Source organism: Kryptolebias marmoratus, linkage group LG3 (assembly GCF_001649575.2).
Source record: "Kryptolebias marmoratus isolate JLee-2015 linkage group LG3, ASM164957v2, whole genome shotgun sequence".
Classification (NCBI taxonomy): Eukaryota; Metazoa; Chordata; class Actinopteri; order Cyprinodontiformes; family Rivulidae; genus Kryptolebias; species Kryptolebias marmoratus.
Genome location: NC_051432.1, coordinates 17122878 through 17137352, shown reverse-complemented (window position 1 = coordinate 17137352; position 14475 = coordinate 17122878). Strand labels below are relative to the sequence as shown.

General features: G+C 42.1%; 1 protein-coding gene across 1 annotated transcript; it reads right to left on the bottom strand.

The window, feature by feature from the left end:
* Positions 1 to 10180: 10180 nt before the first annotated feature.
* On the bottom strand, positions 10181 to 14363 carry zgc:77849 (UPF0472 protein C16orf72 homolog). The gene is made up of 4 exons (XM_017432696.3): positions 13975 to 14363; positions 12146 to 12226; positions 11772 to 12047; positions 10181 to 11686 (listed from the first exon to the last, which is right to left on the bottom strand). Exons 1-4 carry the CDS (start codon positions 14171 to 14173, stop codon positions 11448 to 11450), a joined length of 795 nt encoding a protein of 264 aa, XP_017288185.1. The 5' UTR covers positions 14174 to 14363; the 3' UTR covers positions 10181 to 11447.
* Between the last annotated feature and the right edge of the window lie 112 nt (positions 14364 to 14475).

Sequence of the window (14475 nt, the reverse complement as noted above, 5' to 3'; positions counted from 1 at the left end):
TTTTTTGTTGTTTACCTATACTAGAAAATGATCTCTTCCTGACTTTTCTTATCAACTGAGTGATTACAGTGTCAATTTTCTCTGAAAAGTACATTGATAATTATATAAAGACAGACATTTGTAACTGAAGTGCGGCACCAATCCAGAGTAAATCTACCCAGTCCAGTCCTTCTTTCTGCTTTTTAAGTGATATACGCTCCCCATATAACCATAGTATGAGCTGCATCTGCAATCATGATACAAAGTCAAGCTCTTCCTGATGTGAGCTGGTCTTTGTCGGGTCTGCCCCTCAGTTCCTGCTTGTGGTGTTCATGAACAGGATCCCAACGCTGGGAACCTTCGCGTCTCATGTCTGCTTTTTGCAAATCTTGTGGTTCTGCTGGCATCTTCAAGCCATGACCTTCAGCGTGCTCTGGGGAGATTCCCAGATGAGGTCAGAGTCAGCTCCTCTAAGTCCAAAACCATAACTCTCAAACAGAAAAGGCTGCAATGTTGAGGGTGGCAAATCCCTTGATTTACTTCCAGCCCTCATCTATGACCATGAAGTTTGAATCATGACTGGAAGAACAAGAGCTTGGATACAAGCAGCTGAAATGAGTTTCCTCTGAACGGTGGCTGGGCTCAGCCTTGGAGGCAGGGAGGAGCTCAGAGTGGAGCTGCTGCTCCTCCACATAGGAGTCAGCTGAGGTGGCTCTGGCACCTGAATAGGATGCCTCCTGGAGGTTTTCCAGGCACATCTCACAGGGAAGAGACCCTGAGGAAGACTCAGAACTTGCTGGAGGGATTATGTATTCTCTCTGCTGGCCTGGAAACACTTTGGGATCTGACAGGAGGTGGAGAGTGATGAGGAAAGGGATGTCTGGAGTTCACTCCTGGACCTGTCGCCTCAGTGACCCGACTACAGGTGAGTGGGAAAAAATGAACGGACGAATAGATGGATTTATAAATTAAATCGGGGGTAGGCAACCCTGGTCCTGGAGGGCCACCATTCTGCATGTTTTCCTTGTTTCTCTGCTCCAACATACCTGATTCAGTAGTTAAATCACCTCTTCATGTTCTGCAGAAGCCTGTTAATCACCCATTGATTCAAATCAGGTGTGTTGGAGCAGAGAAACAAGTAAAACATGCAGAATAGTGGCCCTCAAGGACCAGGGTTGCCCACCCCTGACTTATCTAGCATTTAAAAAAAAAATCTGACAGATCCAGATCTCCTTTGCGCCTTCCCCCAAAGGCAGGTGTACACATATATGATCATTTATCCTCAAAAATAAGCGGCGTAGAGAGTCAATTACAGTCATCACTCACATCAAACATACAGGAGTCCGTGAAACCAGCAGACGAGAGAAGCTAATCTCAAGGTGTGTTTGTTAACACAGCAAATCAATAAGATAAGATGATTTTACATCTCCATTCAGTACAGCATTCTCACACTTGGTGATAAGTTTCTAACAAGTTGGAGCAGAAGTTAAAGCGAGGCTAAAATGACCACTAACATGTTTGAGTTCATTTCATTTTTTTTTTCTGCTTGTTCTTAAGTTGCATACCAAGTTACACAGCTTATAACAAAGGCAGCAAAAGAAATAAACTGTCTCTTAAATAAGCATTCCTTTTTTAAAATAAGCATATTAGCATATATACTAACTGGAAACTGGGCTAATTAAAGCAGATCCATTGTCAGCACAAATTATCAATAAACTGGTGCAGAAAATCTCTCCAAGTATCCCAAACTACTCCTTAAAACCTCACAAACTAAATATTTTATTATATTTGAAAATAATGGGGGGGAAATATGTGTTTGCTTATTCAAAGTGACATTTTGTTATGCCGCCTCTTCACTGCTGTTTAACAAAACGTGCACTCTGGTTGCCAGTTAATTGCTTCCATCTTTGTGTCAAGGTTAGTGCCAGAGACAGAGTGCCCTTCCAATAATAAGCTTACTTACTGACCTCCACTGAGGAAATTGAGACTTTTAAATATTTGAGCACTAGCTCCTACCTTCCAAGTCCTCCAGGTGTAAAGAAAATCCTGAAATATATCCTTCCTCTGGTTGGTAATCTGGCTCGAGATCAGTCTGTCCGTGTTGCTGCAGAGCACAGCCGGGTCAATGATCTTGCTCCTCTTTCTGAGTCACCACAAGGATTTCTTTTTTTTTCTTGGTCTTTCGAGAGTTCCCAATAAAGGTCCCCAGGCTCCCTCTTAACTGGACCTTTTTCAGCTCACGCCCCTCTGCTGAGTTCTCCTCGTCTCGTACAGGCTTAAAATACCTCCCTTCCCAGCTGGACAGGCCTGTTCAGCATTCATGTCCAGCAGCCGATTGTTGAGCTGCTGCAGTAATTTATTCTTTGGAGGTAGCGGAGCACGAAAAACACAATGCTGACATATTATCAACTTATTAGGGTTTGACAAACGAGAAAAAAAAAAACACCTCCTAAAGCAACCTAGAACCATGTCCAAGCATATTTAAGTAATTCTTGTGACTGAAGGAACCTCAAGCAGTGGCTTTTTAAAGTAGTTATAAACCCAGAATTAAGTCTCCAGAATCAGTTTTCTATCATACTGCACACAGCAAAGAGCGTGTGGGCTTAAATGTTTACTCAGATTCATGTCTCTGATCATGTCATTGTCAATATTTACTGCATGGTTACGCACTTGTTCATCTGTCTGATGGCTGAAATTTTTCACAAGTTCTCCAGCTGTTTCTCCGAGGTTTCCTTGGAGGGGTTTTAAGCAATCCTCTCTGGTCTTGATCACACTCGGACTAGCCATTAACTTGTCAATTTGATCAGAATTAAACCATATTTCTCTAAAAATGAAGTTATTCACAGAGCGACTGTATCCACAGCAGGTAAGATTTTAATTGTTCATAACCTTTCCTCAGAACCCCGCTTGAAAAGAAGTATTCCTATCAAGCTGGATTGCTGATTATTAAAAAAAGTAACTTGATGAGTTGAAGCACTGACCCGTTTGATTTGTGGATTTCCTTTAATTAATAGAAACAGCAGCTCATAATGGTTTTGCGCGGACACCATTATGAGCCGGCTATCATAATTTTTATCGCTGGAGGAGGAGAACAATAAAACGCCGGTCCGACATCTGTGCTGAAACAATTGCCAGTTCTTCATGATGCGCACTTTTTGTCCGAGCTGAAGCGGTGAGCAGAGTCTGGTGGAGGGGAGAGAAATCTGAGCACACGACCCACAGAGGTACTGCAGAGGTCGCTCGCTGTTGACGCCAAATGGTTCACAAAGTCACTCCAGGTAAAGTATGCTAAAATATTTACAACGTGCCAAAACTAAAGCTCACTTCAAGTCGACAATATTCGACGAATGAAGCGGTGCAGAAGAGAGGTCAAGTGGGACAGTGAGAGAGTGTGCGAGGCCAAGTGTGTAGGTGTGTAAGAGTGGGAAAATATGTAGAGCAGCTGACAGAGCTATCAGACTAACAGACTCTTGTCAGGTCTGTTGGGTTTTTCAGTATCACCCAGTGAGCGAGGAGACTTATGCTCCACTTTGCCCTCCTCCCCTTATCTGTATGCCTCTCACTCACACAGTCATCAGTCTTTTCTTGTTTTTTACCCCAAACATTTTTCCCCGCTTTCTCATCATTAGTCTCTCCGTGTATCTGGCTGCTTCTTCACCGAAGCTCAGAGAAGATTAGGCCTCCTCCCCTCCTGGTCCCACCTGGATTCTTTCATGCTCTCCTCATCCTCTGTGGTACATGCATTTGTACCATGAACTGTATATATATATATATATATATATATATATATATATATATATATATATATATATATATATATATATATAGACTTGCAATCAAAACCCAGGAGTTGAAGCCAGAACAGGACCAGCTCCCCTGTAGGCTGGTTCCAGTACAACTTTTAAATCCCACTGTGTAAATAAACAGATGCTCTTAGTAAAATTTAAAAAGAAGACCATCAGATCATTTTTTTCAGATGTTGACTCTTGTTGTTGATTCACATAGTTCTTATCTTTCTGTTGTATGTTAAAATATTCATTATTCTAATAAGTTTTGCTGTAGTTAGTGAAAGCTCATGTAACACCACAAATGTGCGCGGGAGAAGAGGCAGGACTTAAAGCCCCACATCCCCAGTGCACAGACTCTGGTTCCAAAAATGCAACAGCTCCCATAAACTGTGTCCGGCTGGCTTCAACACCCAGCAACAGGACAAGGCGAGGACACTCGGTCTATAATATATACAGTCAGTGATTCGTACCGACGGGTCAATATACAAACGTTTGGCAAGGTACAGTGAGGTACATGTGTGTCAGTCACAGGTGATCTTTAACTGAACATACATTTTATTTATTTTTGCTAACTGCTATAACAGTTAAGAAACTAAAACACTTTCCATCCCACAAAGCATGAACGTCTGGTTCAGAATAACACAGAGAAGCTTTAAAAGCTGCCTTTTGATCACAGCGGAGGGAGACGAGAGGTGCAGGTATGGCAAGCAGTTAGATCATATAACCGTTCTACGGCAGGCCATTTGTATGTTTATACAATTCTCCTGATATCTACTGTGATATTTCCACACCATCTCCCACTTGCTGAGAACCTTGGCGTGATTTTTGCTCGGTTTGTATCTTTTTTTGGGAGATGTTTATTCAGTTCTGCATTGTCTTGTTTGGCTTCAAGTCAAGGTCAAAATAAGTGAAGCAAACGCTCACTGGTTTGTTTCGTTCTGTAAAATTTTCTTAACCCAACTTTCTGGTGTTTATTAAACTTTTTATTTGACACTTGACCCATGTTCACCATTCAGATGAGAAAGACAGCACAGTGTAATTTTTTTTACATTTATTGTGAAGCTACCAGGAACCGTTCAGTACAACGGTTCCTGTTGCACCAAACCATGACCTTCATATCGAGGTACAACCCAAACCATGACTTGGGCGCTCATTAAAGCCCTACAAAACACTCGTGCTAATTGCATAACACACTGAGCACAAGCATACAGAATCAAGCCCAAACTCATCTGCATCCAGCAGCACATCATCTAATCCCTTATGCTCGAGGAGGAGGGAGGAATCTTGCAATCATTCTTACTCGTTTTTTTTTTTTTCTTATTTGCCCCACCATTCTTTTTTTTTTTTTTAATCTCTTCCACTCTTCGATCATTTTCTCCATCCTTGAATGCCTGCCAAGCATCCCACTGGGAGGTGTTCCTCTGGGGTGGGGTGGGGGGGCCTGGAGAGGCTGCCTCCTTTGAACCTTTCGCATCCATCCCAGTGGCCGTCGCTCATGCAAACACACGAGCCGAATGTAGTCATCGCCACTTCTATTAATAAAAAAGACAAACTAGAATGCGCTGCCGAGAGATATTGCAGAGAAGCACGCTGTAATCTTTGCGTGGCACATGACTGAGAGCCCCTGGTATTGAGGTGATGATGCCTGCTGCTGATGCTGGTGCCTCACTGAGCTGGACGCTGCTGCCGCCTCGTGGCCACCAACGTGAACCGCATCCCCTCCTGATATTGTGACCATTTGATTTTTAGGAGAGTTGCATCACGACCCCCTCCCCCCTCTCTCTCACACACACACACGCACACACACATATACACACCACCTCTGCTTTCCGTCTCCATCTACACTACCAAACACAACCCCTCCTCTCTGGGTGGGATAAATACTGCTGGAAGATACATAACGTGTTACTATGGTGATCAGCATGTGAGGGTTTTTTTTTTTTTTTGTGGAAGACAGGGACATGATGGTGTACAGGGAGCTCTGAAAAACTGCTGTGTGTGTATGTGTGTGTTCATGTGTTTGGCTGCATGTTTATATTTGAGAGAAAAGAGGGGGGTAAAGGACAGAGGACATGAGGTGGGGCCTCTGTTTTTGTTGTTGTTGTCGGTTTTGTTTTTAAGATGAGAAACAATCCCAAAAACAGACCTGATAATAAGAAGCAATCCCTCAGACCTTGTGTTTCTATGCACGCCACGCACCGCTTACCTACTGTTGCGTATGTGCTCAAAACTAAGAGCCTCCAACCGGGGAGCGTTTAACCTCTCTTCCTCCTCCTTTCCCATTTTCTCAACCACCTCTTCATCTCCCATCACCAACCCCTGATCTTCGGCTGCTCCCTCTCTCCGGGGACACGTTATCAGACTGCCTGATTGGCCTCTGCGTATGTGCATGTGCTAATGTGTTAATCTGTGTGTGTGTGTGTGTGTGCACATGTGAGGGCATAAGCATGCTGTCCTCAATCAATTAGTGCAAGCTGGCGCAGCAATTACCATTACCCATTGTGTTTCCGCTGTACATGTCGACGCACATTCACACAAGGGAGAAGTAGTGCATCACTGATCACCAGCTGTCTACCACTGAAGACTCCCAAACGGTCAAGCCCACACAGACTCACAATTGCCGTGATGAAATGCACATTTCTGTGTGTGTGTGTGCGTGCGTTCGCGTCTGCAAGATCCACCACCAACTCTCTCCTTCAGACCAGACGGCATCCTTGGAGACACCTATATGTGTGTGCTTATGAGTGTCTGCGTGTGAGCGCGGCCCAGATGGCCATCTTCGAGGGGTTTTCTGGAACATTCAGACACTTGTTGCTTCTTGTCATGTCTCTTTCTTTCTTTCACTCTCTCACGTTCTGCCTGACACACACACACACAGAGTGCTTCTTCTTTTGAAGTGTGAAGCAGCTTGCGGTCAGCTCTTTTCCTCTTCCATCGTTCCATCAAGCAGGAGTCTTTAGAGTCTTCAGATAAATAATGAAACAGAAACAACCCTACAGTATTAGAAGAGGGAAAACAGAGTTGGTGCGCTGTAAAACGCTGCTGTTCTTCAGTCGGCTCTGCTGTGATGGACTGACAAGGGGGATCAAACTGTGTCTTTTACTTGGGTGAGCCCAAACTGTGTGAGGTCAAGTGTGTGCTGTTGACCCAGTGTCTCTTTGCTCTGGCATTTCAAGACTGCAACACCTGCTTTACGACTGTTGTTCCTGCTGGTAGCTCTCTGACGGTGATTTAGTGAAGGCAGACAGCAGTTTAGATTTCAGTAGCGTGTGTTTGAGTGTGTGTGTGTGTGTGTGTGTGTGTGTGTGTGTGTGTGTGTGTGCTGTTGAGGGCTAAAAATCAAACCTGCTATTAAACCAATCTGAAATGTGTAATCAAATAGCTGCAAAGTGCAGCTATAAAATAAAAAATCATGGTGATTTTCTCTTTGAGCTGAATGGATAGCAGTGTCAGTTTCAAGGAAAAACCAAAGTTTGTTCATTTTCCTGAGTCAAGATGCACTTTTTCTATTTTGTATTATTGTATATAAACTTTAAAGATATGCAACAGCCAGTATGTTATGAGTAATTTGACATTTTTTGACAAAACGTTCAATTGAACTTATCACTAAGATGAAGTATGTTTTGCGTCCAATCTTCCAAACATTAAAAAAAGAAAAAAACAGCTTTTTGTTAGTCTGGATGCATCAAGATCAAAACATAAAGCAAAACACAGATAACAACAGACGAGCTGTGAAATACTGAAGTACTTTCAAGCCAAGCTGAGCTCCTTAAAGTGATAGTTTAAATCTTTTTTAAGTGGAAAAATTATAAACAGTATCTAACCTGTTGTAGATAGCTCTTTGATCAATCTCAGTTTGGAGAAATAGGATTTAATTTTGACCAGATTGACGAGCTAATGGCTAGTCCAAGTATCACCAAAAGCAAAACCAGTCTCAAAAGAAAAAGTTCATGCTATTTTATAAACTTTTACATTTCTATTCATGCCTCATGTGGTTATTTCAACAAAAATGTGATGATATTCCTACAGGAAGTGACCCAGGCTGAACAGAAGGTTGTACATCTAGCTCATCAATCTGGTCAAAAATATCATCAAACTGAGGTCAATATAAGATATTATCTGTTCATAACCTTTGAAAAGATCCTTTAAAGTTTGATTTTGTGGCTCATGATGCGCAGGCATCATCGAAGCGTTGGCCCAATGGAGAGAAGCATAAAATGGTGAGAGGAACCTAATAATTACTCTTTCCAGAAGGGATCCTGTAAGTTTTTTCTATTTTTCTGCAACATTAGATAAGAATGGTTAAAAGCTGGAGAAATTAGAGGAGAAAAAATTAAATGTCTGGGTAGGTGAAATGGGTATGGTCTTTTTTGGGGGCGAAGATTAGTGATAAATAGTTAAAGGTACTTGTAGATCGATCAGGAGTTCATCCTAGTATAACTACTTTATGATACATAAACAGAACTGGAAGCACAATCTTTTGAACAAAAGTGGATTACTCATGCCAATTATTGTTTTCATACCTTATCTTTCCTTTTTATTGTGTTCCCTGATATTCCTGACGAGGTGAAATAAGCACATAATGACCTCAGATTACTCATCAGCCGTGTGCATCAGTGTGTCAGCTGCACACCAGTGAACTGAGTCACATCTAATGACATCTGAAATGCTACAATATGAATAATGTTGTGGTGTTTTGTATCACTGGATGCTGTTAGAGCTAGCTTGGTCTGAGTCTCCATTTCAGGTTGTAGTTTTAGGATATCTTTTTGTTCTTCAACAGGTCTTACCAGCACGTGTTTTTGAAGGCATCTGTCAGGCGAGGGCAAGAAAATCACTCATTTAAAAAAGGGAAACTGTGACACAAGTTTTAGTTTGGTGAAGGAAATATTTGTCATCAGTATGCATATAATCAGCCAAACAGATGGACATAAATATTTCCTATATAGACAATTTGGGGTTTAAGCACTCTGTTATTAACTTAATGGTTTAAATGATTTGTAATTCAGTCCTCGTACCAATTTAATTTGAAAGAAATGAGTTTTTGTTTGTCACTTAACTCTGACTCTATGAATCATTCAGGCATAAAACGGCTCCTAAACTCAAGGGATGAAGCAGAATTGTCAAAGATTTTAAACTGGATGTTTTGTCACCCTATGATTAGCAGCCCGGTTGCAAAGAGACATGATTTGTCTCCATTCCTCCATGAAAACTGTCAGAGATGACACAATGTGGCACGACTAAAATGTAGAGTCACGTACATCTTTGGCAGAGTTTTCTAAAAGCTAAAAGGTTTGCGTGTTTCAGGATTGTGTGCAGAGACATTCAGACATTTAGAAGACAAAAGGAGTGCCAGACCTAAAAACAAACAAACTCCGCTCCCTTTTAAATGTCAAGATAATGTTTTATGATTATTGTGTTATTTTTATGTAACTGATGTTCTGTGACAGGTCTCTCTTGTAAGTCAGGCTACCTGTTTCAATGAGATCACCTGTCTAAATAAAAGTAAATAAAAGCTTTTAATTTGTTTTTTTGTAGATGCAGACAAACACATATTCTGTTTTTATGACAGGCTGCATAAAAGGTCCTAATTCAAGCAGTTTTTATGAGAAGTTGTCTGTTATGTAACTCTGAATTGTCCCTAGGTGTGAGAGCGTGAAGGGGCGTTTGTCTCTGTGTCCCTGTGATGGACTGGAGGCCTGTCCAGGGTGTCCCCCGCGTCCCTCGCAGTGACAGCAGGAGATAGCTGCCTGCGACCCGGGAAGGAGAGGCAGGTAAAAGAAAATGGATGGATGTGTTAAGATGGGACACAAAAATCTTTTTTTTCTTTGAGTTAAGAGGCCATCTTCATGTTTGATAAACTAATAAATCAGTTTCAAGTGGTTTAAAAAAAACAAAACAAAAAAAAAACAGGTATTTTTCTTTTTTAGAAAGCTTGAACTTTTGCTAAAGGCCACTTTAAAATCACTACAAACGTCTGGCCCTTTATAGAAGCAAACTATAAAGAGATTATTGGAGACTCAAAGTTTACAACAGCACTTAAATGACTTGTTCTGTAAAAATCTGTAGCCTCAAAGCTTTTTAAAAGGAAAACAAAAAGAGGCATGTGTCGCCCTCATGTGTTGGAAAGCTGAACTGCAGCGTTCTCCAACTTTCCCAAGTTTGTTTGTAAATTGTTTTTACACGACTCTTTGAAACTGCGAGAAATAGAAATCCGTCATTAGACTTTTCTAGACTGAAGGGATGTTAAAGAACTCTGATGGTTAGGAAGGTATCAGAAAAAAACATGCTGTAGCAGGTTATTCTTCATCTCGGCTTTCATTAAAAGCCTGACACCCTCTCAGCACTTTTTTTTTTTTGAGTAAAACTGAACTCTCAATGGCACCAGTGAAAGAAAGAAAATGCAGACAACCTAAACATTTGTACTGTCTTTAATTTCCGAATTAATGTACAAGGACATCCCCATGGATTAGCACTTATTTTTACAATATGTACCACATAACAGCACCTACATATTATTTACACACTTACACAAGATTGTATCACAAAAACGGTGTGCGAAATTAGCAAAAACATAAGTTTTGCTGAACTAACACACTCAATAATCCATGAGCTGGATAAACAAAAATATAATCTCACAGCCACCGGCCCCTTCTAAGTTTTAAAGCTGAAATCACACGTGTGAAAACACGAAAAATCAAGAGACACAGAATGATGGCAATGCAAGAGTCTATGATCCTATTAACGGGTCAAGTGTAAACATTAAGCAGGTCAAATGCAAGCTTTCAAACACTCTTACTGTTTGCAATGCTATATTCAGGAACAGTGTTGTGTGTATTTGAACGCAGAAAAAAGAAAACGTGCGTCTCCGTATGACTGTAAACTTTATGACAACTGCACTAGTACTTATTGTAAAGAACCGCAAATAAAAGTGGAGAAGGTTAATAAAGTTTTGAACAAATCCATCCCACCAGCACACTTATCTGTATGAGATGCCGTGATAAAGTCCTAGTTTGAATACAGGAAGAAAGAACTCTGCATGAGGAAACACGTATGACACACACACACACACACACACAGTTGCGTCACAACCAGAGATAGATACTGTAGCAGCTTTGTCAAAGGCGAAGACATGTAAGTGGCAGTTTAGCTGTGAGATACGCAAACGCATAACAGCAGCAGCAGAAGATCCACATGTTGAGAAGTGTTTTCAAGTCAAGCCAAACACCAAGTCTCCAAATTTCAGTCCAATCTGGTTTGGCCTGCACACCAGCAAGACAGTTAGGTACGCTTAAAGAAAAGGGGGGAGGAGGACTGCAAACGGCAGGCAAAAGCTAGAGTTTGAAACAAATAAACCAAAATGCATTACTCCTCGAGTCAAGGATTTCAAATGTAAGGTGTACTTGAGGGGAAAACAAAAAAGAAGAGAAAAAACTAAACAAAACTATAACATGCAGAGAATGAGCAACAAGTTTCCTATTGAAGAAAAAAATAATAATAATGGCAGTGATAAAGAAGGGGCTAAATATGCAGGCTGATAATATTCAAGCTTTCCTTTATTTGTAACATTGCAACTAAAGAGGAAGATTCTAAATGGTTGGCCAAGGCATCAGTCCCCGTCACCTGTCCAACCGGCCACCGAGGAGAGGACAGCTGAGGAGTCACGGTCGACAGAAAAGTTCAGAGCATCCTGTTACGTTTATGAGTGGGTGAGTCTGTGATGACGTCGCTGCAGGGTGCAGAGCCTCGTTTGCGACTGGCAGCAGGATCTAAATGGAGTGCCATCTCCTCAGCTATGAAGGTGTTAAGGTCCATGTCGTGAAGACCGTTCCTACGTCGACTAAGAGACTGGGCGGGGTGAGTTGGAGAGCCGGGAGGACCAGAGCGCACGGAAATGCTGGCCATGGCACCACTAAGGCCTGAAACGAAACGAAATACATGAAGTCACGTCAAGCTGAGGTCACTTCACGATACAACAGCGTCTGCGTGAACACCTGAACTAACCGTGTAGGGCGATGGCCTCTCTGAAGGGCTGCAGGTCCGTCTCCACAGAGCTGTCCGACTCGGGTGGCGATGGCCGACTTGCAGACACCATAGCAACTATGGGTGGTGGCCGAGCTGTCCGCTGAGGTGGAACTTTGCCACACAGGAAACTAATAAGTTCTTCTCGTCTGATCGTTCTTCGGCGTTTCTTCAGCCATGCAATTACCTCCTTATTCCTGCGCTGGTGGCCTAAATGAACCCCCAGGTCATAACTCCGCTGGTGGGCTTCAATACTCTCTGTAACACAAGCATTGTTTCACTGGGTCAGTTCAGCGCATTTCATCCAAATACGACTGACTGAAAAATGTTTAAAAAAAAACATATATATCACTTGCCTTTATACAGGTTAGTGACAGCTGTAGCTGCGTTCTGGAAGGGCACCCAGAGGGAGAGACCTTGCTGCTGACATACTCGATCTGTAAATTGCGTTTAAGAAGACAATGTGAGACAAGGCTGGAAAACAATGACATCTGCTGCAAAAATTAACTCTTTATGACAAGTTTGTGTTTCCTTTTTTTAGGGATTCTAAACACTGAGGAATATGCTGGACAAAATGGAGGCAAAACTAACTTAGCAGGTGAAAGTTGTCTGTCTGTGTTTACTTAATTAACAATACTCAAGTAGAAACTTTAGAGGAACCAAAACTATGAAGTCTATACTAAATTATCCAAAAAGTAAAAGCGGTGTGTGCAAAACTGCAAAAACCTGAAGGCCAGCTGTTATAAAAACACACCCAAAATGTGGATTCATAGGCCTCGTTTCAACTTCTCTACTTCCACATTTTGACTTAAAAGTTCAGTTATTTTGAGTAAAAAGCCTTGCCTCTAATTTGTAATGGCCACCGACAAAGTTTCCTCCCGTGCATTTCATTTTGCATACACAGGGTTGTGCTAAAATCTGTAAACACACACAGCTATAGCTTATGTAAACAAAGTTTATGTTGACAGTCAGGGTTGAAGTGGGAGCTCGTAAACACAAATCTCGACAAATGCTGGGTTGAAGAAAAAAAAAAAAGACAAAACTTGACCAGAAGTGTGCAAATATAACTCTAAAAACAATCCAGCTCCAAAATCAGTCCAACTCTAAAGTCATTAAAGGACATTTTACTCACAAACTAAAGCAGGTAGTGATTATATTTTGATTTTCTGTGTGTGGCTTTTGTCCACAAGTTGCAGAGGACTCTTGCATTTCTGACGCGCACAGCTTCAGTGTAAAACACATTAACACGGCGCAACAACAGCGAAATTTAAATACGGAAACATTTTTCAGTGTCCTTTCGCCATTTTGTCGTTGCAACGAACAACAATGCGGTGATCAGAAACGACCAACTGAAGGGCGACCTGGAATAAAAAGCCTTTTCTTCGCAACTTATTAACATCCGCCGCAGAATCGCAACATTTGTCGTTTCACATGAGCGTCAACACATCTGTTGTTTTCACTCCACAATCTCCTCCCTGAGTATCGCCATTTTGACAGTCTAGATAACTGTTAACTGGAAGAAGAAGAAAAAAAACATTTGTGCGTCCGACCTGAGAAAACAAATGTGTCGAAAACTATAATACAGAGTTAGCTCAGTGTTCAGAAAATAAATGAGCACGAAGCTGGATTTGTCTCAATACGTTTAGAAGCGGAGGGGCTCTGACAGCTGAGGCCACCGTGAGCCACATTCAGCAGTGTTGTCAAAAAGCTCTGACACGGTGACCGGTAGGTGTTGTGTCGAGTTCCGTTTCCCCCCTTGTCGAGGTGCTTTACCTCATAAGCTCCGCCCCGTACCAACGACGAAGGAGCCGAGTTTGCTGCAAATTCGCCCGCCTACGTCACCGTCCGGACGGGGCGGAGCCTGCGAAGTAACGACTCTCGACGGGGTAACACAAATGGGCACAACACCAGGCTATTAGCGGCTGTTAGCTAGCAGCGGAACAGGGTCACGGTATCGGGAACAGAACAATCTGTATCTGACCTCGTTTGAAAATATACACAGTGTAATGTCGCCCAAAACAACCCTGGGAACATATCACGCTTTAAAGTAAATTATTATGTGTTAGAATTATTGGCCTTAACAGTGCCCTTTGTCTCTCCGGCAAACGATACCGTTAGGATTAGCTTTCATTAGCATTAGCTCGGCGGTTGCCTTAACTTGAACTTCGGTGTGTTTAGAACATACCTTTGTAGAGCTGCGCTACAGCCGTGGCCGAGTTCTGAAAAAGGTGCCAAAGCTTTTGTGGACTTTGTTCCGTCTCCTCTTCGCTCGGAGTATCCTGCTCAGCCTCTGCTAAGCACTGTCGTTCCCATTTGGAGAACCAGTGCTCGGGGCCGTGCTCTTGAATTTCAGCTTCTCCCTCTTCCTTCTTCTTCTCCTCCATAGTTCAAGTCTTTGTCTTAAATATATTTTTTTTTCCGGGCTACTAAACTGCCTCCCCTTTATATTAAGAAACTAATACTACACATCCTCAACCGCCTACTAAAAGAAGAAATACAGCAGCTGTTAAAGCCTCATTGTCAACACTATCCGAACTGCTAACACGCCCTATGTTAAACATACCAAACTAAAGAACGCGGATGACAACACCTTAGAATTTCCGAAACTAGCTCCTCCCATTTTTTTTCACTAAACTGAAACACGATTGGCTGCGACCTTTGGTCTGGGCGGGTCTTGCTGCCACAC

What these genes read in the sequence shown, in the direction of transcription:
- zgc:77849 (XM_017432696.3), bottom strand. Translation starts at nt 14,173, where the DNA reads ATGGAGGAGAAGAAGAAGGAAGAGGGAGAAGCTGAAATTCAAGAGCAC. An exon ending in TGTAGCGCAGCTCTACAAAG is followed by an intron (nt 12,227 to 13,974) that starts GTATGTTCTAAA and finishes CGCAATTTACAG; the next exon opens with ATCGAGTATGTCAGCAGCAA. An exon ending in TGTCACTAACCTGTATAAAG is followed by an intron (nt 12,048 to 12,145) that starts GCAAGTGATATA and finishes CTTGTGTTACAG; the next exon opens with AGAGTATTGAAGCCCACCAG.